The 21404-nt window shown below is 40.9% G+C and overlaps 1 protein-coding gene across 1 annotated transcript in view; it reads left to right on the top strand.

The window, feature by feature from the left end:
• RAP1GDS1 (RAP1, GTP-GDP dissociation stimulator 1) overlaps positions 1-17776 on the top strand; it is a 29627-nt gene extending 11851 nt beyond the window's left edge. The window contains exons 4-12 of the mRNA XM_009872991.1: positions 1455-1580; positions 4225-4368; positions 4621-4752; positions 5084-5218; positions 6813-6938; positions 7923-8062; positions 11125-11251; positions 12579-12707; positions 17114-17776. Coding sequence (XP_009871293.1) covers positions 1455-1580; positions 4225-4368; positions 4621-4752; positions 5084-5218; positions 6813-6938; positions 7923-8062; positions 11125-11251; positions 12579-12707; positions 17114-17241 — 1187 coding nt within the window. The 3' untranslated portion in view covers positions 17242-17776. The remainder of the gene's footprint in view (positions 1-1454; positions 1581-4224; positions 4369-4620; positions 4753-5083; positions 5219-6812; positions 6939-7922; positions 8063-11124; positions 11252-12578; positions 12708-17113) is intronic.
• Positions 17777-21404: the final 3628 nt, after the last annotated feature.

Below are 21404 nucleotides of genomic sequence, written 5' to 3'. Positions count from 1 at the left end.
TCTGCTTATAGCCAACGAATCTACTTCATAAATCAACAACAAAGAGCCATCAAAATAACACTAAAGAAATTAATACATCAGAGATCTTAAAGATCAGCACTCTATATTGTGTCTGCACAGCAGAAAGTATAATATAAGTTGCATAGTGGAAATTCTAGTGCCAAAATACAACTAAAATCATAAGGATATTAAATATAATAAACAGTATCTTCAGCGAGAACTGCATTTCCTTTCTCTCTTTGGAAAGAGAGTAATAAGAACCACGGGAAAGAAGCTTAACAGCAGCTGCTTCCCATCCTGTTCCCATACGCTGAAAAGACGCTTGTTCTTTAAGATTGGCACAAAATTAATTTAGCTTGTAATACTTTAATCTCCCTTAAGCAATAGCTTAGTCAATCCCATCATAACTGTAATATTTTATTTTTGCCTTGTAACTTCAGGGAATTTTTTTGCAAGGTTGTCATTTTTCATCTCTTAAGAGACAACTGCATTGCACAGATCCCTTGAGAAGCATTACATGAAACTCCTATTCTGAGTCAAAGCAGGGCAAAACCCGATAAAGAAAATGATGGTTCTGCTTTTAAAAATACCAGAAAGGGCAAAAAATGTGCTATGAAGTTGTGCATAGTCAGCGAAAACGATAACAGAATCTGTATAAGAGGGTCTAGGGATCTGCAGTTCATGCTTTTCCCCAGTCCTTGGGGTCAATTCTACAATAAACTAACCCCTAACCATCCATTAGAGCAGTAGCAAAGGTGCTGGAAGGTTTTCTAACTACAGATGGCCCTCAGAAGGTGGCAACTGGAGAATGCAGAACACCAGCCCTACCACCTGCATCCCCTGCCATACTGCCAGCAAGGAGGAATAAGATTCAGGCAATGGAATAAAGGATGCTTTCGCTCAGTCTGGATTTGAAGAACCGGTATCTGCTGGCTAACCTCCTGGTAGAAAACCAGCCCATCTGTAAAGCTATCTGTGTGGTATGAAATGGCGCTGCAACAGCTATGCGCAATTTCAAAGGAAATGGCACCATCATGAAGCCGTGCAAATATTAAAGCGTTCAGTACAACTCTTTGTCTCTCCCACAGAAAATGTAATATACAATCTGCTAGACTTCCTGTTAAGCTGAGGGGAATCAAAGACCTAATATTTTTGTAATGTAACTGTTTCTATAGCTACCTTTACATTCTGTTGGGCAGAAACATCTCCAAGAGCCTTGATCATGTATTTATATATTTTTAACAGCCTTAATCACAATTAATTCAAATCAGTACACTTCAAGTGTAAGACATTATTCGTTTCATTTAGTGACAAGCATGGGTCCATTGTTCTTGTCTGTGAAGAGCACTACTAGTCATCTCACTGAATGAACCTGGTAACAAAAAGAAAAAAATAGTCTTACCTTTTGATGTGGTTTGTTTACTTGATACTGAATTTTTCCTTTTGCTTCACAGAGTCAAGTAAAGAGCAGTTTGCCTACACAAACATTGCTGAAGAGCTTGTGAAGCTGTTCAAGAAACAAATAGAACATGATAAAAAAGAAATGATTTTTGAAGTTTTGGCTCCGCTGGCAGAAAATGGTGAGAATTTATTTTTTTTTCTTACACTACTTCTTATTCATTCCCTTACGTGTATTTTGATACATCAGTGTCTTTTTCAGGGACTAAATGCAGAGTAACTGGTTGCCTCATTCAGAAGCTGCTATTGCTGATCCTTGTGTTGATAGCTTCATATAAAGTGAATAGGTCTTAATTGTCTGAGCAGGACAGGAGCCAACAGAACGCTGATGCTAATTCTACCTCTGATTCACTCTGCATATGATGGTATTTTATTTCCCTGTACTCACAATGGGAACATCAAAAACTTCTTTTTAGAAGGCTTTATGACATTTGTCTGCAAAACACCAGCTCAAGCATTCATAGTCCGTTACAGCACCACGACATCAGTTATTACGTCATTTCCTGGGGTCACAGAAACACGGGTGGTTCCATTCCCTATGGTGTTATTTTTGCGAGGGGCACATTAATTGCAGAGCTAAGAGCTGGATGCTCTCCCCCTGCTGTTCCTTGAGACACCATACGAATTTAACGCGGGTGCTGGGCAGCCTGTATTATGGTACCCCCAGGAGACCTGGAGTTTCATTCACTGCTCAAGCCAGAGTGGGAAGTGATGCGTGTCCAACCACCCTCTGGGATGTTCCTCCCAAAGGCGTTCTGGCTGATTTGTATCATCTACCATCTGCCTTTAAAGAAAATGAAGAAAGTTAACAGGTGGAGCTGGACTGAAGTGGGAAGCAGTTCGAAGTATGAAAGACGTGACAGTATTCGATGACTCTATAACCTCATTTTAATCACCTCAGCATTAAAGCTTATTAGGTAGAATTGTAAACTCTAAAACTTAGGTTTCATCCTATTCTGTCGTACACATGTATTCTGTTGGTGTCTGTTTTACATAGTGTAAATTAAGATAATCTTACTTCAATTGGAAAAGTTATTTTGTCTTTTAAGCGGTATGTGAAAACAGAATTCCTTTGTTTTTAGTTTTAAAAATGCACATTTTGCCAAAACATATTCATTTATTGTATAATAATTACAAGCTGCTCTAAGATAGTTCCAAGCCTTGAAGCCTGAATCAGAATTGGGTCAAACCTTTCATGGGTTTGACATATTTCAGTTCAAATGCTTCATTCTTCTGAGATTGGTTTATAGTCACAATAAAATTTGATACATTTATTGCTGCTGAACATATCACAGGTGCTTGCATGTTATAAGGGAATCAGCTGAACTCTTCCACTATGCCTTCAAAGCATACTGGTGCTGGTACTGTTGAAATGCTTTTGATTGTAGCTCATACATCTAAATTAACTATTTGCAGAGTCTAGATTTTGGTGGTTGGGAGTTTTGGAGTTGGTTCTGTTGTTGTTTAAGCACAGCTGGTGTAGCAATTTGTATTTCAAATCACAGAACACCTGCAACCTGGTATTCTGTAACTAAGGGAACTCTCTTTGTTAAAAGTACCTCAGTGCAAAAACACCTATTTAAAACAATCCCAACCAGATATTTTGCATTCCCTAACAAAGTTCATGAGAAGGTCAGCCATTCTTAGAGGAAAAAAGAGTTTTTCACTCAGGAAAAACGCCTAGTGACAACAGGAAACAGAGACGGAGTCAGACTCATCCTTCACCAGAGGTAGAACACTCTTCCTCACCCAACTGTTGCTTAGAAACTATATGGGGGAAAAAAAATAGTTCCAAAGCTTTGGCCTTTAAACATATTTTAACTTGGGTTAAACTCCCTATTTTTAAAGTGCTAAGAGAAAGCTAAGAGAAATCCATTTGTTTGTATATTTCTGCAGAGGCTCACAACTGTGCTTTCTAAAATCAGTGTGCAAAACCTACCAGAACCATGGTCAAGCAACAAAAAGACATAACAGCGGCAGATGACCTGCCATTCCCACGTAACAGAAATGGAGCTGAGGCTTGTAAAGGAGATTCTCAGTTCCGAGTTCACAGGGTAAAAATATTGTTCCTGAGTCCTACGTCACCACCTGAAAGACATGTTTGTCACCTTCTCTGTTGAGCCTTGTTGCCAATAACAACTAAGAGATCAGTTTGCCTCATCAGTTTCCAGCTTTTCTTCAATCACAACAAATTTCTCTCCCAACCCAGTCTTTTGGATTTGGCTTTACTGTACTCTTCCTGCACCCCTTTCAATGAATGGCAGAAATCTTGGCTCAGCTAAAAGAAACGGGTGATTACTCGCTCAGAGATTTCATCCAAAAGTTTTATATTTTTTACTGGCATGTTGTGGTGAAATCAGTAGCTCTTCTGTACATGAAATATAATAAGAAACCCTACATTTGTTCTGCAACATAGTCCAAAGTCTTTGGAAAGCCCAAACACAGCATAGTCCTTACAAGCCCTCTGTGTGACAATTGAGATGCCAGAAGTTTGCCACAGAGAAATATCCCCATTTTTGAGAGATGGAGAGCAGCTCCGCACAGCTTCAGTGTACAGTTGTGCTCTAAAGGGATGGCCTGGTAAATGAATAATAACAGAAGTTGGCTCCAAGAATTTAAAATAAAGAAGCTGCAGTTTTACCTATACAAGCTGTCGGTGAAACCATTGACATCACTACTTTTTTTCACAGTTCTGCCCTGCATGTATGTACAATAGACGTATTTAAAATCATGATTGTGACTCCTGTTATCCATGCTGTTCTGCAGACGTCATTAAACTTCAGCTGGTTGAAGCAGGCTTGGTGGAGTGCTTACTTGAGATTGTCCAGAAGACTGTGGACAGTGACAAAGAGGATGATATGGCAGAGCTTAAAACAGCTTCTGATCTTATGGTTTTATTATTGCTTGGAGGTAAGTACACTGTGTCACTATCTTCTGCAAAGCTACAGCAGACACTGGTAACACCGTCTGGCTACTGAAATTATTAATTTCTTAAGTAACCTAGAGGACGTACTACCTGCCAGTTAACGCTTAATGGGCCAGATTTTGTCTTTTATCACAATGCAGGACTGGAGTGAAGCCAGCAGAGCTTCACAAATATAAAGAGAAGAATTTTCCCTAACAAACATTTTATTGGTTTGCTCTCTATCCTTTTTACCTCAGATGAATCCATGCAAAAGTTATTTGAAGGAGGAAAAGGCAGCGTGTTCCAAAGAGTACTTTCATGGATTCCTTCCAATAGCCATCAGCTACAGCTTGCAGGAGCATTGGCTATTGCAAATTTTGCCAGAAATGGTAAGAATATGCCACAATAGCTTATATAAAATTTATCTGTGCCCTTCTGTCATACTGTCTGTACAGCTACAAACAAAAACTAAGTGATGTGGTAGAGCTGGTATTAAGCTATACAGCAACATAAAAAAAAGCAAACAAACAAACCACTTTTGCATGTCTCACTGTTCTACATTTGTCATGAGCGCTGCAACTCTTATTGATGATGGTGGTCAAGTTCTCAACAATGAAATCTAGAACAGAGCAAGAAATATCCCTTCTATTTTTAAAAAGCTCTTTTAAAAATCATAGTAATAACCTTACATTCACAAGTGACTTGTCTCATCTCTCACAGATGGAAACTGCATCCATATGGTGGATAATGGCATAGTTCAAAAGCTGATGGATCTGCTAGACAGACATGTGGAGGATGGAAATGTAACGGTGCAGCACGCGGCACTGAGCGCTCTCAGAAACCTGGCCATTCCTGGTAAGCCTCACTTTGCATTGCTGATCACCCAAAGGTGAAATTCTGTTCTCCCACTGCACCTCCCCAGGGTACGAGGGTGGGAGAACTGGCCAACAGTCCTAGAGGCAGGTCAGGCTGCTGATGTTCATTCAGGCCCATCTTATTTTTACATCTTTTGCGCAGCAGTTGTGACAAGCAGTTTTAAATACATCACAGGCCTATGGACTGCCAGAGGGTAGAGCCCGCTTTGTTGAAACACTGCATCTTACAGCAACTTCCTGAGGCTTTGATAATTCCCAAATTGGAACCGGAGGTAGACTGTTAGAATAGCCAGCCTATCGCAATTAGTTACTGTTTGTAGGCAATGAACTGAATGCTGATTTTGTCATTTTTAATAACTTAATTTGTATGAGTTTTGATTACCCAAGCATAAAAGGCAGAGCACATGCACATAAAAATGAAGCAAGTCTGTAGTGCTTGTGTAAGCTTTCTCGCACCAAGCCAAAAATAAATCTTTCATCTATTAAACCTTGGTTTACTATTTTCAACTTTGACACTAACATTCAAAAAATGATTGTGTATACATAACTAAACCCATGCCGCTTTAGTGGTATGCCGTTTGCTTACCCTTCTCAGGTGAGTAATTCTATTAGCCTCCACCGGTCAGCAAGCTTCCTTGTAGCCTATGCTCAAGGACATCTGCCAGAGATTTCATGTATATTGTTACAGAAAAATGAACAAGTAATAACTGGTTGCAGTGATGAACCACTTATTAAACACTACTTCAAATGTGAAATAAGTGCTTTTTTCTAATTAATTGTAGCTACTATTATTGGACCAAGTTTCCACCTTTACATATATTTCAGAGAGCTCCATGAAAATTATTGGGGGCTGGTTAGCTCAGTGGCTTGAGCGCGGTGCTGGCAACAAGGACCAACACCGAGGTCGCGGCTTCATTTCCCACTCGGTCCCCATGTGTTGCCAGGTCTAATCGAGAGGTGGTGTCCCTGCCCAAAAAACCAGAGAGGTTGAACTAGATGATCTCTAAGGTCCCTTCCAGCCTAGGCCATTCTATGATTCTATGAAAATGGAGAACAAAAACTAGAGGAGAGGATGAAAGAGAGTTTGGGAGGGCAATACAAGGACTACAGGCTCCAGACATGTCAGGCCACAGTGCTGTTTGTATAAAGTATTGGAACTGGGTAAGACATTATTCTGCCAATTAAGTACTTTAGTTCCTTTACCTATGTGAAACAGGGAATCAGAGAAGTTCTGAGGTACAAGTACCAGCCTTGGCTCTACTTGATGCATATTGTGGAAGATGCCTTTCCTAGATGGGGGGAAAAGGTCTGGCCTTCAGTTTAGGTTCAGGCCAAACACTGAAAATGAGATGTACGTGCTAGGAAAAAGCACTTAATTTCACACCTGTGTATTAACAATTATATCAGAGTTTTCTACAATGCAATATTATCAACACACACTCACGTTTCCTGAAGTCTCTGCTCACAAGCTATTTTTCAAACCTTGTCTGAAAACTTGCTTCAAGACCATCTTGGAAATAAATGGCATCTTCCAGAAATGTTCTTGAGATCATCCCTGTTCTTTATTCATGCAGTTGTAAATAAGGCTAAGATGCTATCAGCTGGTGTTGCAGAAGCTGTATTGAAATTTCTCAGATCGGAGATGCCCCCTGTGCAATTCAAGCTGCTGGGAACATTAAGAATGTTAATAGATGCACAAGGTAAAAATAAACTGTTCTGTATGTTAAGTGATTCTTTTTGGTTCAGCCTGTGATACGCTGCCAAGATTCTTACAAGAGAGAAGCAGAGGGGTTTTTAAAATTTTATCCTCAAGTCTTGGAATGAATCTAATACATATGCAAAGAGAGAGGAGTGTGGGCTGATTTTTTTTCAGAACTCCTAAACTGACTACCAAGGACCCTCAGAATAGGTGTCAAATGCTTATTTACTTTTTGTACTGCAGAACTCTCCTACACTGTCACATTATGAGTATGTATTGAGGCGTGAGTGTTTTAAGCTACCACTCCTGCTTTGTTGTTCACTTACTGCGTTTGCTGGCTGTATCCAGTTCTTTGGAACAGACTAATGCACTTGTTAATTGATAAACTGCAATTTCAAACTGAATAAGCATCTTTTAGTTTAATGGTTTGTTCCAGGATGAGGATTTATAAAATCAAGATTTATAAAACTGAGAAGTAGTTAATGAGATAAAGTAGCCAAGTATTTATTTTTGACCCAGTCCTGCAGATTTTTGTCAAGATCCATTCTAGTTCTAGCAAAGTTATTAGATGTGAAATAGAAATTAATTGAAGAAACTTGTGTGACTTATAGTCTAGAAAACCCAGTTGACCGATCACAGTTCTTCCTTCTAGCCATCCCTCTTGGGTTTAAATTTTTGATCTAGCTCACCTGGGGGTGTGACATCACCTGTATTTTTGCCTATTCTTAATCAATACACAAACCTTATCAACTGGGCTGATAAGTTGTTTTAAAAAAACAGATTATGAATGGTTTTCTGTGTTGTTTCTATTTTGTGTGGCTTAACTTGCTTCCATGCAACCTAGCCTTCTCCCACTGTTAGTACAAGCTAGTGAAGTTCTATTTAACAAACTCCTTCTAGTTAGTAACTTTCAGCTTATTCTTCTCGCACTTGCTTTAAAAAGTGACAACTTTTTTGTTGTGTTCTTGGCTCCGGCATCATGTAGCAGAAGCAGCTGAACAGCTGGGCAAAAACGTAAAACTGGTGGAGCGATTGGTGGAGTGGTGTGAAGCCAAGGATCACGCAGGTGTGATGGGAGAGTCCAACAGACTACTTTCTGCACTTATACGACACAGCAAATCAAAAGTAAGTTAGTGGTGAAAAAAGTCAGCGTGTAAGAACTAAGGCAGACCTCTGCACTCGGTAGTGGTAGCTCAGCCGTCCAGGACATAATCCTTCTAGAAAGCCAGAGTGGTTAATTCACGTGTTACCTCTCCTCTGCTGCTGGGACCTACCAGTCACACAGAAGCAACAGGTTTAAATGCTCACTGCAACTACATAACTTCAGAAAAAGAAACAAAGCAAAACAATTTCGGAATGGCAAGCCAGTTAAAGGAACACTGTTAGGATTCACGTGTCTAAGTCCTGATTAATTTTTTTTAGTTGTATCCCACAGACGTTAAATATGCCATATTTTCTACGTTTTAATGATGCTGTATATGAAGAATCATTGCACTCAGTTGTTATGATCTTGCTATATGTAAAACTGACAGACAGAAATAGTTTGTCCTCCTATTCTTCGTATTGGATATTTCAGAATTTTAGGAGTCTTAACAGGTCATTAGAGATAATTTATTCTAGACTCTAACAAAAGCTTGCTTGTACATGGAAAAGGTTATGAAATTAAGAGAATCTGTGGGACAGATGAGTTCTATCACTTCCCTCACCTTCGCATCAACCAAACACTTTTACAAAAGCAGTTCAAGTCCACTGCCCTTGCTCAGAAGAGTATTAAACAGCCTTAGAAAGGACAAAAGCATTTTCTCTGGAAACAACCTGTTTCAGGTTCAGACTTCACTTAATGCATTCACTGATTTGAACACAGACTGCATGACTGAGCTTCAGTAGCAAGTGTGGAGAACTCAGACCTTAACAGGGACCTCTTCATTTGTGCCTGACATTTACAAAGTGAAAAACATATGATAGATCCGGTCTGTCCTGAGCCTCTCCAAAAACCAAGATGTAAATCGTTCCTGTGTGACAAACTCTAGGTGATCCTGCTTTGGCAGGGGGGTTGGACTAGGATGGACTAACATCTGTGTCATCTTTGCTGATTTCTAATATTACTGTCTCTTTCTAATGCCCATTCTCTGTTTTACGTTCAGCCTCTAAAACTGGTCAGGTTTCATTTTTTTCAGAGTTCTCATTTTTTTCTGTATACACCTTCCCCCCTCCACCCAGTCCCCAAGATGCATGCATAGGTAGCATATACCACCAGAGATACAAGTTTTTATCAGTACTCTCTAGGGAAAAAAAGAATTCACTTCTAAATACAGAGACACTATTGAGGCTATCAAATAGATATTAATGCAGAAGTTAACAGGATCATCACAGTGTAACTTTTGTGTTGTCTGTGTCCTCCTAGAGGAAACTTGACTGGAAAACAGAGGAGGGAGGGTGGGTTTTCTGGATGCTTTTACTGCCCTCTAGGTTTGAATATGTGTACAACTGTATGGTTCTCCACAGCACATCAGATTTGAATTTGGTTTTTAATTTTAAAGAATTTGAGGCAGTTATTTATAGAGGCAACAGTAGTTTAGAAAACTTATATCTCATTCTAAAAAAAAAAAAAAAAAAAATGGAGTAGGTATTTGTGAGTTACACTACACTAGCGCTAAACCTGACTGCTGTCATCTACCTGTTTGGTGCTGCCTCTTAGAGGCTTATATTAACCTACAAAATAAATTAAAAAAGGATGTCAAAGGTGCTAATTGATTCCCAAGACTTTATAGCAAAAATGTCACACCAATTCAAATAGAAATTAGCAGTTTCCCAGATCATTCCATGAAGTCTCAGAATGACTTTGGAGTTCCACAAGAAAATCACAAACAGTAAAACACATGAATGCAAGTAAGGAAGTATATAAAAATATTTACATTCTTGCATACATTATGTCATTCGTGGGAGGAGGGTTTAAAAGGTGAAATGGAGTTGTTAGGCTGTGACTTGTGCCACTAAGCATCCTCAGTATGATTATCTAAAAACATTTCACTTTTCAAGGATTAAGATTTGTGTGTCCTGGGATCAGCTCCAATAGGATTAATTTTCACAAGAAGCTGGGAGTGGGCACAGCAGGACCCAAACTGGCTGAGGGGATATTCGGTAGCGTGCGACATCACGCTCAGTATGTAACTGGGGGATCGAGCCTCAGGAAGGAGCAGAGGCTCAGGTGGTGAGCAACGGCATTATGCTTGGGGTTAAACCACGACATGGTGTCCATTTCCTTGCTTAAAGAATGTCACTGCCCACCCTGTGCAGGCACGGCCACATAAATCAGTCTAAACACATGTATCATGAGTTTTAGCTAGTGGCTGGAGTCAGAAAGGGGTGTGTGCTTTAAATGGAAATTCAACACATTGATTAAAAATTTAAATCAGATTCTTATTTTGAGAAATAACTACTATTTCAAAACTTTGTGCACCCACAGAACAAATAAAAATTAATACAATCAAACCACATTTCCTTGAGCAGTTTCCGTTCAACATGCCAACTCATGATTTTCAGGCAAATGTTTTTCAAGTATTTTTAGGATATACGATGGTGAAAACATTGGGTGCAAATTTACTTGTTAATTATAATTAACAAGTAACTGAAGACTTTCAGGCACCAGAAATTTTTATTCATCCTTTGTCATGTGTATGTTGGATCTCATTTTGGACTTGAAGACAGAATCCCAGGCATGCATTTTTAAACTGCTTTAAAGCCATTTAAACCAGCCAGCAAATTTCATTTTCTAGATACTGGGCAACTTTTGGTTGGGTGCTTTTGATAAATTGCTCGGAACATCACGACATAAAGAAGGAAAAACTAATTACCTTTGAACACCAGCTGAGTTCAAACATAAAAGAATGGACTCATTAGGTGATTGATGAGAACTTGAGTTACACAACATGACCTGGAAAAAGAGTTAGTTATCTGTGGCTTAACTTAGTCATGTGGTTAACAGGCTTGGCTTTCCAGGTTGTATCTTATACTTCCCGAGTAACACATAATTGATAGGCCCACATCTGTGTGTAAAGTGGCGATACATGCATAGAGCCAACGAGTATCCTTACCCAAAGATAACAGAGCATCCATGACAAATTTGTTAGTTAAACTCAGTTTGTATGCAATGCAGAATTTGTTCACTTCTATGTTATTTATTTTAGGATGTAATTAGGACCATTGTACAGAGTGGTGGCATCAAGCATTTAGTAACCATGGCAACCAGTGAACATGTAATAATGCAAAACGAAGCTCTCGTTGCACTGGCATTAATAGCAGCTTTAGAGTTAGGTGAGTATCCCAGTGGTTAACTCTTACCTGTTTTCTTTCCAGTTTGTGCCCAAGAGAAGTCACAGAGGGAGAGTTGTGCGAGTTTCTTTTGCACCATACAACAGCCTCCTCCTTCTGCCTGCCTTTCTTCCAGTAGCATGGAAATATGTGACAGTTCATGCAGACACAGGCACACAAACTGGAGCTTGTTGGTAACAGTGTCTGCTCCATCATTTTCTTAGGTGACTCCATGATCTAGAAAAGCCCTTCAATGTAACTTGCAGATTTTGGGTAAAACCTGGAAGGCTAACATTTAATAAAAATCATCCTTGAGAGTAGAGACACTGTGACCTGACTACATTCCTACACAGGAATGGTTAGTCCCTTTTCAGAGGGCTTATAAGAGTAAAACTTTCACTTACCTAATTAGTGAGAGCTAGAGAACACACACAGGGGTGGCTGGTGACCCCCAAATGTCTTAAGTTCCACAGAAATAGCTGCAAGAGTTGCCATACAAAGGCAGAGACAATCACCTGCCTTCTAGTGTCTTGACCTGTTTTTGTACGACCTCAGCTTACCAGACAAAAAGGTAAACTCCCAACAGAGATTTCTTTTTTTATCCTATTTGCATGCTTATTAACTAAGATAAGGAACTAGACAAGTAACATGACATATTTTTGCTCTTGATTTCATCTCTTGCCCTTCCATTTGCTATGTTCAACTTCCAAATCACTGATAATGCATCAGGAATTTGTTTTAATGAAAAACAATGTTTCTTTTCACATGAATCGTCTACCTCATTTTTGTCTTGTCTTCAGACACTTAAAGGTTTTGAGTCTGAATTGAGTATATAGTTTTCCAAGAAAACTACAGAGGAAATAACTCGCACTCTGATCTTGAGAATTTCTTCTCAGCCTTTACAATGGATTCTGAGCTCCCTCTACCATAGAAACGAGAATTACACTATCTGTACTTAGAATTTCCAAATTTCCAAAAGCAAACAGGCAGTGGAAGTCTTGAAAGCTGAAATGTTGCAGGTGTTGGCCTAAATAGCTAGAAAGCCTAGTGACTTTCCCATCAGCTCACTGTACATCAAAAATTCTATTTTATCATTAAAATCTGTGATTGTCCTTTCAAGCAGTGAGGCTATTTAAACATGTGCATAGCAAGAGCCATGATTCCTATCATCATACCATCTAATATGTGCTTCAGTTTTATGCCAATGAGTTATGTACCACAGCACCACTTCGACTGTGGTGAAAGATCCCAGTTTCAACAAACAGCTAACACATAGAAACATCAAAGCAAGCATAGCTTCAAGATTCACAGATTTTCACTTGTGTTTCAGTCACTGCTGAAAAAGATCTTGAAAACGCTCAGCTTGTTCAGATTCTGCACAGACTGCTCTCAGATGACAGGAGTGCTCCAGAAATAAAATACAACTCCATGGTGCTGATCTGTGCCCTTATAGGATCTGGTGAGTATTCAGGAGAGGCTGCTTTCCCCAAGAGATTTATGTTATTTAAACTTAGTTCTCTCTTTTAGCCTGAACACAGAGCATGTGCTTACACATTCTGAGACTGGTTCTCTGTTCACACTGGATACACGCAGAAAGGTTCCATTTGCTATGACACTGCACAGTGTCAAGAGAAAAGCTGTTAACTCGGTTTTGGATACTAACTACAGAAATTGGACTTCTGCAGGATACATTTGGCTCAAATTTCAACTGATGGGAGAAATTAAAGGCATCTAAAACTGTACAGTATCAGGCTGTCTTGGCAAATATGCAAGTAACAAGAACTTTATTTTCACCATTAGTTGCAAGTTCCCTGTAATTTGTGTGATGGCTTTTTTTTTTAATTGGTCAACTAAATCAAGTAAAATTCACTGGAATTTTGCAAGGAGCCTCCTGGCTTGTTTTAAGTTCCCACAGGAATGGTAGAAAATAAAGATACAGGTAATATTTGCAAGGACACACCTGCATACAAATGAGTACTTAGCACATCAGCTATAATCCTGCTTTAGTAGGGAACCTCACACTTCCCCCACCAGGAAGAGTCCTTCCCTTAGCAGCCCTCACATGCTTGGCCCAGCAGGCAAAACTCTTCATGGTTGCTCTGAAAGATGAGCAGGATACACTCTAACATGATGTCAGAGCTGAACACTGCAAACTCTGATCTTTCTAATCCTTTTTTTTTTTCTTAGAGTTCACCAAGCCTACTGTAAATGTAACTGGTGACCCGTACATCCATGGAAGTGAATGCTGTGTTACTGCCATCTTAAAGGAACAAATATTTGGGTTTAAAGCAGGATATACATCCTAATGTACAAAAGATTCTGCTCAAAATTTGCTACCAAGCTTCAGCTCCCAGTGAGCATTCACTTTAATGTAGAGACACGTACTTTAGTTTTTACTCACAACCTCCTTGAGCCATTTTGTGCTTGGGATTATCCATCCATTTGAGAGCAGAAGCCTTTCCGGAGAGGTTGCCCCTCAGCCTCACTGAGATGTTCTTGCGTGTATTCCCACTTCTTCCAACTAAAATAATCATTCTCCGAAACTCTGCCTGACACTTGCATTTTCCCTTCCCTGAGTCTTACCTCCTGCAAGATTGACAGAGTTATTTAAAGTCAAATACCAGTCTCTGTTGCACCAGAATAAGGAGCAGTCTTGCCTTAAGGGTTTTATTTTTGGGGTTACCCAACTGACAGAGCTCAGTGTTGCAATACACATAAGCTTTGCCGAGACATGCGGCACCTTAGCCTGCTGCCAGGCTCAGGGAACAGACAGCACGTTACTGCAATACGCAGCTGTAAAGGTAAGGCCCAGCATTCGGCTGGCCCTGTGTTCAGCTCTGCTTCCTGAGGAAAAGACCTGTGCAAAATCAGTAAGTACACGAGAGTAACAACTGAATGACCCTGGTATTAACCTTTAAGTTAAAAAAAAGAAAAACCAAACCAAAACCCCCAAAAAACCCAACCCCTCCCCAAAACAAACAAACAAAAAAACCCAACAAACCACAAACTATTTGAACCAAGGAGAGGGGGATAAGAGAGTCAAGTCTGCTCTTTACATGTGAAAATACTAAAATACAGCTTTCTCCCAGCCTCTCACTTATTTTCACCACTGTCTCCACACAGTGAGCAGTTATATTTACAGGTCCCCATATTCTGCTGTAAACAGGCCTGTGTAGACATTTTCAAGTAATTGACCCCGGTATAGTTCCACAAAGACTAGAAGTGGCTGCACAGATTTAATTACTGGTAAGTTCAACCCCCTGTACCCGGCACTGGTGAGGCCACAGCTCAAATTTTGTGATCAGTTTTGGGCCCCTCACTACAAGAAAGACATTGAGGTGCCTGAGTGTGTTCACATAAGGGCAGCAAAGCTGGTGAGGGGTCGGAGAGCATGTCTTACGAGAAGTGGCTGAGGGAACTGGGGTTGTTCAGGCTGGAGAGAAAGAGGCTGAGGGGAGACCTCATCAGTCTCTACAACTACCTGAAAGGAGGCTGTAGAGAGGTGTGGGGGTTCATCTCTTCTCCCAAGTAACAAGCGACAGGATGTGAGGAAATGGCCCCAAGTTGCACCAGGTGAGGTTTAGGTCAGATATTAGGAAAAACTTCTTCATCAAAAGGGTTGTCAAACTTCCCTGGAAACAGGCTGCCCAGGGAAGGGGGGGAGTCACCATCCCTGGAGGTATTCAAAAGACGTGGAGAAGTTAACACCACTGGGTTAATGGCTGGACTCGATCTTAAAAGGTCTTTTTCAACCTAACTATTCTATGATTCTAAGTCTAATTCTCCACAGAGTGCTGCTGTTACTATTCTGTTACAGGGTATGTGGCATCACATCTAACTTGATATTGCCAACAGCTGCATGTGAAGCAGTGAATAGATACATGCTTATATGTAATTTTTGCCATCTGGAAGCTGCTCTTGCAGTTGAGAGAATGGCGGGAAAGAGGTGAAAACAAGGACAACGGAACAAAGAATCAGCAAAATCAGAGCATTAGTAGCCAGCACAGTCACTTCCGTGTGTGAGGGTCTCCAGGCTCACAGGAATATGGATGTTAAGCAGAACTATTCAGCCACTGTAAAGCACAGTAAATTCCTGACATTCTGTTCTGTAACAGCTACTTGAATGCGATGGTGTCTCAGAAGGAGAAAGAGCAGAAAGTGCTTACACAGCACAACCACCCCAACAGCTCCACTGGCACCGCTGCTTATACCGGTTCCCAGGTGCACAGCAGCTCTCAGCTCTTACATGGTAGGGGTTAGATTGCAAGAAAACTGAAAACACGTGACCAAGAAAGTGAGCAGGAAGGGAAACAAATGTGAAAGTTTGGTATTTAAAGTAAAAAAAGTAAATGTGCATAGCATGCAGCACAGCTGTCTGGAACAGATGGCTGGGATTTCTTGTGGGAAGCCTGGGGATTAGGCCCTCAGCAGCACCTAGGAAGCAAAAATATATTTAGGTGTTTGTTGCTGAGAGGAATGGCCTGGGCAGAGCATGAAACAAACCCAACTCTTTTGGACCTCAACTGCAAGATGTCTGGAGTACAGGGCTTTGAGAAAACGCATTGATTTTTTTTTTTTTTAATTTTATCAGTTGCTCCCAACCTCTCCTATTAAAACAAAGTGCAGTGTAACCCAGGATCAAAATCATAAAACAGTGTCTCCGTTTCAAGTAAAACATCAGTGCTGCGTACATACACACAGCATGGGGTAAATGGACATTTAGCAGTGACCAAGTGATGACACATCCAATTAAGCATCTCAAACACTTCACAGCTCCACACATAAAAAAAAGAAAAAGACCTGATTCGATACAGAACAACGATGTAGTGAACTTCTCAAGGCAAGCTAGTTTAAGTTCAAGTCAGGCTAGTTTAAGGAATAGAACAGAAAGATACTTTCACTAAAAATACTTCCTAAGCCTCTGTTTTGGAAGGCAACCCCAGTGGATTTTCTCAACTGCTGTGCAGCATCAGCATCATTCATAGAATCAGAATGACTTACATTGGAAGGGACCTTAGAGATCATCTAATCCAACCTCCCTGTGATGGGCAGGGACACCTCTCAACTAGATCAGGCTACTCAAGGCTCCGTCCAGCTTGGCCTTGAACACCTCCGGGGAGGGCCCAGCCACAACATCTCTGGGCAATTTATTCCAAAGTCTTGCTACCCTCGTACTGAAGAATTTCTTCCTAAGGTCCAATCTAAATCTATTCTCCTTCAACTTAAACCCCTTTGCCCTTGTCCTATCAGTGGACACTCTTGTAAAAAGTCCCTCCGCAGCCTTCCCGTAGGTTCCCTTCAGGTACTGGAAGGCAGCTATTAGGTCCCACCGAAGGCTTCTCTTTCCAGGACTGAACAATTCCAGCTCCCACAGCCTGTCCTCGGTAGCAGAGGTGCTCCAGCCCCTGGATCATCCTTGTGGCCCTCCTCTGAACACGCTCCAACAGATCCACGTCCCTCTTATGGTGGGGGCACCAAAACTGGACGCAGTATTCGAGATGGGGTCTCACAAGAGCAGAGTAAAGGGGGAGAATCACCTCTCTTGACCTGCTGACCACACTCCTCTTGATACATCCCACAATGCGGTTGGCCGCCTGGGCTGCATAAGTGCGCTGCTGGCTCATGTTGAGCATTCATCTCTGCCTGAAATCCGTGGAGTCTGTGCATGCCCCAGGCCCTGGAGGGTTTTCTTTCCATCCTCAAAAGCCGTTCAAAAAAGTAAATATGAAGGTTATGTGCATACACACGTTTGTGTGCTTACATGTACGCAGTTCAGTAGAAAAGTTTCTCGTGCTTGCCAAGCTCTTCTGTTCCTCTGCCCACCTCACACAAAGCCCTGTTTTCTTTTACTATTTCTTTTTCCAGAACCTCTTCAAAAGGAAGTGCAGAGCATGGCGTTTCTAGAAGTTGTATCAAAACTCCGCACCCATGAGAACAAAACCGTTGCCCAGCAGGCCTCGCTAACAGAGCAGAGACTCGCTGTAGAAAGCTGAGGAAGGTCTCATTTCCAGCACATCCCATCACAGATTTCACCTTTGTCCTCTGTCCTGCTGCCGCTCCTGCTCTGTCTTCCACTGTATCACTCGTGCATGCGTGTAATGTTCCCACACAAACTGATGAACTGCTGTAGGTACTCATCCAAAAAGGTTTCTACAAATTCATAGGTGATGTTAACATGAATCTGTCTCCACCCGTAACTGTTCTACTTGTATTCTTGTTGCTTGGGCCACATAGTAGAATGTGCATGTTGTAGTCCTATGATGACGTAGAAGTGGTACTACACGACTCTTTCCTCACGCCCCTAACTGCGTAACAATGTACTACTAAATTAGGGACAGTACAAGATGCAGCAAGTCCAGACTAGTGTGCTGACTCTAGGATTAAAAAGTAAATCTAGCTCCATTTTTGGTGCTTTGGAGATTCAGGTTTGAATGCAATGTACTGCTGCTCCTTCACTGGTCTTGCCTATTAATGTCAAACTCGTGGTACCTAGAGGTAATAAATAAAAATTTCAGTGCTCTCACTTTATCCTGTGGTTTGTTCTTTTTTGTAATCACACAAAGCTGCGACGGCACCATCACACACCAGTGAGGAGCCCTCTTCATTCCTGGTTCTGGCCCCAACACCATCACTGCCTTTCAGCTGAGCAAACACATTCCAGCCACTCTCACTGTGCGTGTGCGCTCACAAAGAGGCACTGTGTGGTCTAACAATCGTGTGCTTTAACAGGAACACACTGCCCAATCCTTATCCCACGAAGCCCTGTGGACACGAGTGCTCTCAGGCTTGCTTGGGATTAGGGTTTTTGTTTGTTGGGGTTATTTTAGTAGGTGCTCTTTTGTAGGTTTGTAGCATGCCAGCAAGCACCAGCAGACAACTCTTTGGCAAAAACAGGGAGCACCTGGGACAGCAGTTTCTAGCAAGCCAGCACACATTATTTTTGACCGTGCTATACCATTGTCTAGCTTGGTTAAGCCCACAATGCACAATGATCATAAGACTGGTAACATTTTAAAGCAAATTCAGCGCTCCTGGCGCTGGAGTTCGCCAGCCTGTGCCACGTCGTTGCAAAAACCCTGCTTTTGACTTTCCCAGCTCCATGAAACCACTGGCTATCCCACAGATGGGAAGGTACCAGTCATGATGGGAAAGGGACCATGCACACAAGCTGCACATGAAAAGAAACTTGCCTCAAACTGTTAGTTTAAGCTCCTGAGACAGTACCAAAACACAGCAAACACTATAGAAATATTCACACAGCAGAGATTCCATGTCCATCTAATCCAGCACTGTAAACACACAGAAAAAGCCTCTTAATAGTAAACTGTACAACAGCCTCTTATTTAAAAAATAAAATAAAAGAAAAAATCAGAAGACACTTGCTGGTAACAGCACAGTAAAGCTACTGAACACAGACCAGGACCCTGTGACATCAGGCTCGAAACAACACAGAACCTCTGCACTGCTGAACATAACCAGCATGTTCACCATCATAGCAGACCCAGACAAGCCCAAGTTTTATGAGGCACAAAAACAATTTCCATTGATTTAAATAGAAACCAAAAAGACATTTGAAAGACCAGTTGTCAGTGACTTACCCAGTTTTAGAAAGAGGATATAGTCCTTTTAACATCACCACAAACCGCAAGTGCTCAAACAAGCTGATTGCAACCAATACAATGTGACACCAACAAAACTCTCATTCACCCGGTTGTCTAACTGGACCTTGGGTTAAGCATTAGCCATATCCTTAGTCTCCCTGACACTGGTCAGGGAGTATTTCACCATGTGGAAATACAAGGAGAAGTTTCACTATGGCACAAACCTCAGCAATACAGGCCTTGAATCAGAGGACCCATCTGTTAAATGGGACCCAGAAAACTCTAATTTGTTTCAAAAGTCCTAAAAATGGTAACTAGCCACAACTTCAAAAACCAATATGAGCAGTACACAAGCCTGTTAAGAGACTGACAGTGCAGATGGCCACTCCTCATCTCCCTCTCCATCGTGAAAATAGCTTATCTGTGTGTGTCACAGCAAACACGTTATGAAGATTTAGGCAATGCCTTCAAGTTTTATTCTTTTTTGGTTGACTTTTGTTCTTCCCTCTCGCCTAAGGCCTCCACATTTCCATTCTTATTTTACCAAGTCATTTCTGTAAGTCCAGATAAATGTATAAGCCTGAAATATGCAAAAGGCATTATAGTTCATTTCAGAGAGAGATGTGCTTTTAAATCAGTCATACTGGTGATTTGTAGACAAAACGTAGGCTTGAAATATCGGATTAACTTGCCTTACAGCTTCTGAAATACTAAGAGACCACACTGCTTTTCCTCTCATCTGAAAAAGCACAAGACAGCATCACCCATTTTTACCTGAAGAATAAAAATAAGCCAGCTCTCACTACTTTTGTTTAAGGACATGTAGCACTCAGAAAAGTGATACTGCCCGTACAAAAGTTTGTTGTGACAAATCCCCTTTTTGCAGTTCCCTGTAAAGCAGCAACTTCCAAACACTTCAAGGTCACTAAAACGATCATGGGGAGAGGGACAACAGTTGTAGTCATGTGCAACCACTGCAGTCCCAGAAACATCGATGACCTGTCAGAAAGCAGCAAAGCACATTCATTAGCCACAGCTCACAGCAGATACGGGATCTCCTCACCCGGGGATACGCTCTTCATGTGTTACCTTGTTATTCATGTAAGGGCAGCCACTGGAGGCATGATAATTTGTTTTGTGACTTAATTAGAACATGATATTCTATGTGGTATATGACACACTCAGGTACTTGTTTCCCCTGTTAGTTTCGGGGAGGGCAAGCAAGGAGTCTTCTGGAGGAATTCTGCACAAACACGTCTTTGGACCATTAATGTTAAAAGCCACATCAAGAGTACACGTTCACAACATCATATTTCACGCAATTTTATTTATAAAATTGTAATTATCTAACAAATTGCATATAAAATGATTTACTTCAAGTAAATACAGAATACTGCACAACTATTAAAACTATTGTATTGTCCATCATAAGTGTATTAAAACATTCCTAAAAAAATGCCTCTATTAAAAAACAAAAACCCAAGAACACAAGTAGCATGATCAAGACCACTTCCAATAGCTTAAAATGAATTCCCAGGAAGTTGCATTAACTTCCTAAGTAGACTCCAGTTACATCCATTGAGATCAGCATGTGATACAATACCACAGTCTAATGCTAAAGATGACGAGTAATACATTATGCACTTGATCTATGCTTTTCTCCTAGACCGAAGGTAACCAGTCTGAAATCTGAAAACTAAAGCTCAAGTCAAACTCTACTGGGCATGCAGTTCTGTTATAGCAATACTTTCGATCGGTAAAGTGTAGTTGGCTTTTACAATCAATTTTACAATTGATAAAAGAAAAAAAAAAAGGAACACAAGAGAATACATTCGTATAAAAAAAGGAATGATACACAATGGGTAAATATGGACACTGTGCCATACACCCCAGGACAAACCAGAGAAAGATTCAGTTGGAACTGTTCTGGAATATGCACATCAGAGATGGGTCTGAGTCACAGAACCCAGATCCCAATCTCTCCAGAGCTCAAGGTAGTATCAGGCCCATCTCTGCTATGTACACAGCATGAACACACACACAGATGGAGCTTTTTGTTAACACATGTATATTGCTGAAACACAAAAGGCAGCTGGCAGCGCTGCCTGGTGCATGCTAGTAGTCACAACACCCTTTTATTCTGCGTGTTAAGGGAGACAGATTTATACTTTTTTTCCTTACTTCAAGTGGCAAAATTTGATAGCTAATGGATCTAACAGGGTAGGGTTTTGTTTGCTTTAGACAGTTTTATGGACAATTGCAGATATCTCAAAAAGCTTGCAGAGAGAAAACCAAAATGGGAGGGACAACTGGGACCTTCAACAGGGCTTGACACCTGTTGAGATCTGATCTCCTCCCCAGGTATTTGCAGAACTGTCATTTCAATGCACCCAAAAGGCACACAGCAAGAAGAGAAATAGAACCAAAAATTCACACGAGGGTTACTCTTGTAACCCAACACTGTCAGTCAGAATCAATTTGACCAAGGGCATCTCCAAAGCAGGAAAAACAGATTTACGTCCACGACAGTTTCTTATAGCACCATGTTTAGACCC

The sequence above is a fragment of the Apaloderma vittatum genome, unplaced genomic scaffold, assembly GCF_000703405.1.
Source record: "Apaloderma vittatum isolate BGI_N311 unplaced genomic scaffold, ASM70340v1 scaffold10367, whole genome shotgun sequence".
NCBI lineage: Eukaryota > Metazoa > Chordata > Aves > Trogoniformes > Trogonidae > Apaloderma > Apaloderma vittatum.
This window is presented reverse-complemented; position numbering and strand designations above follow the sequence as displayed.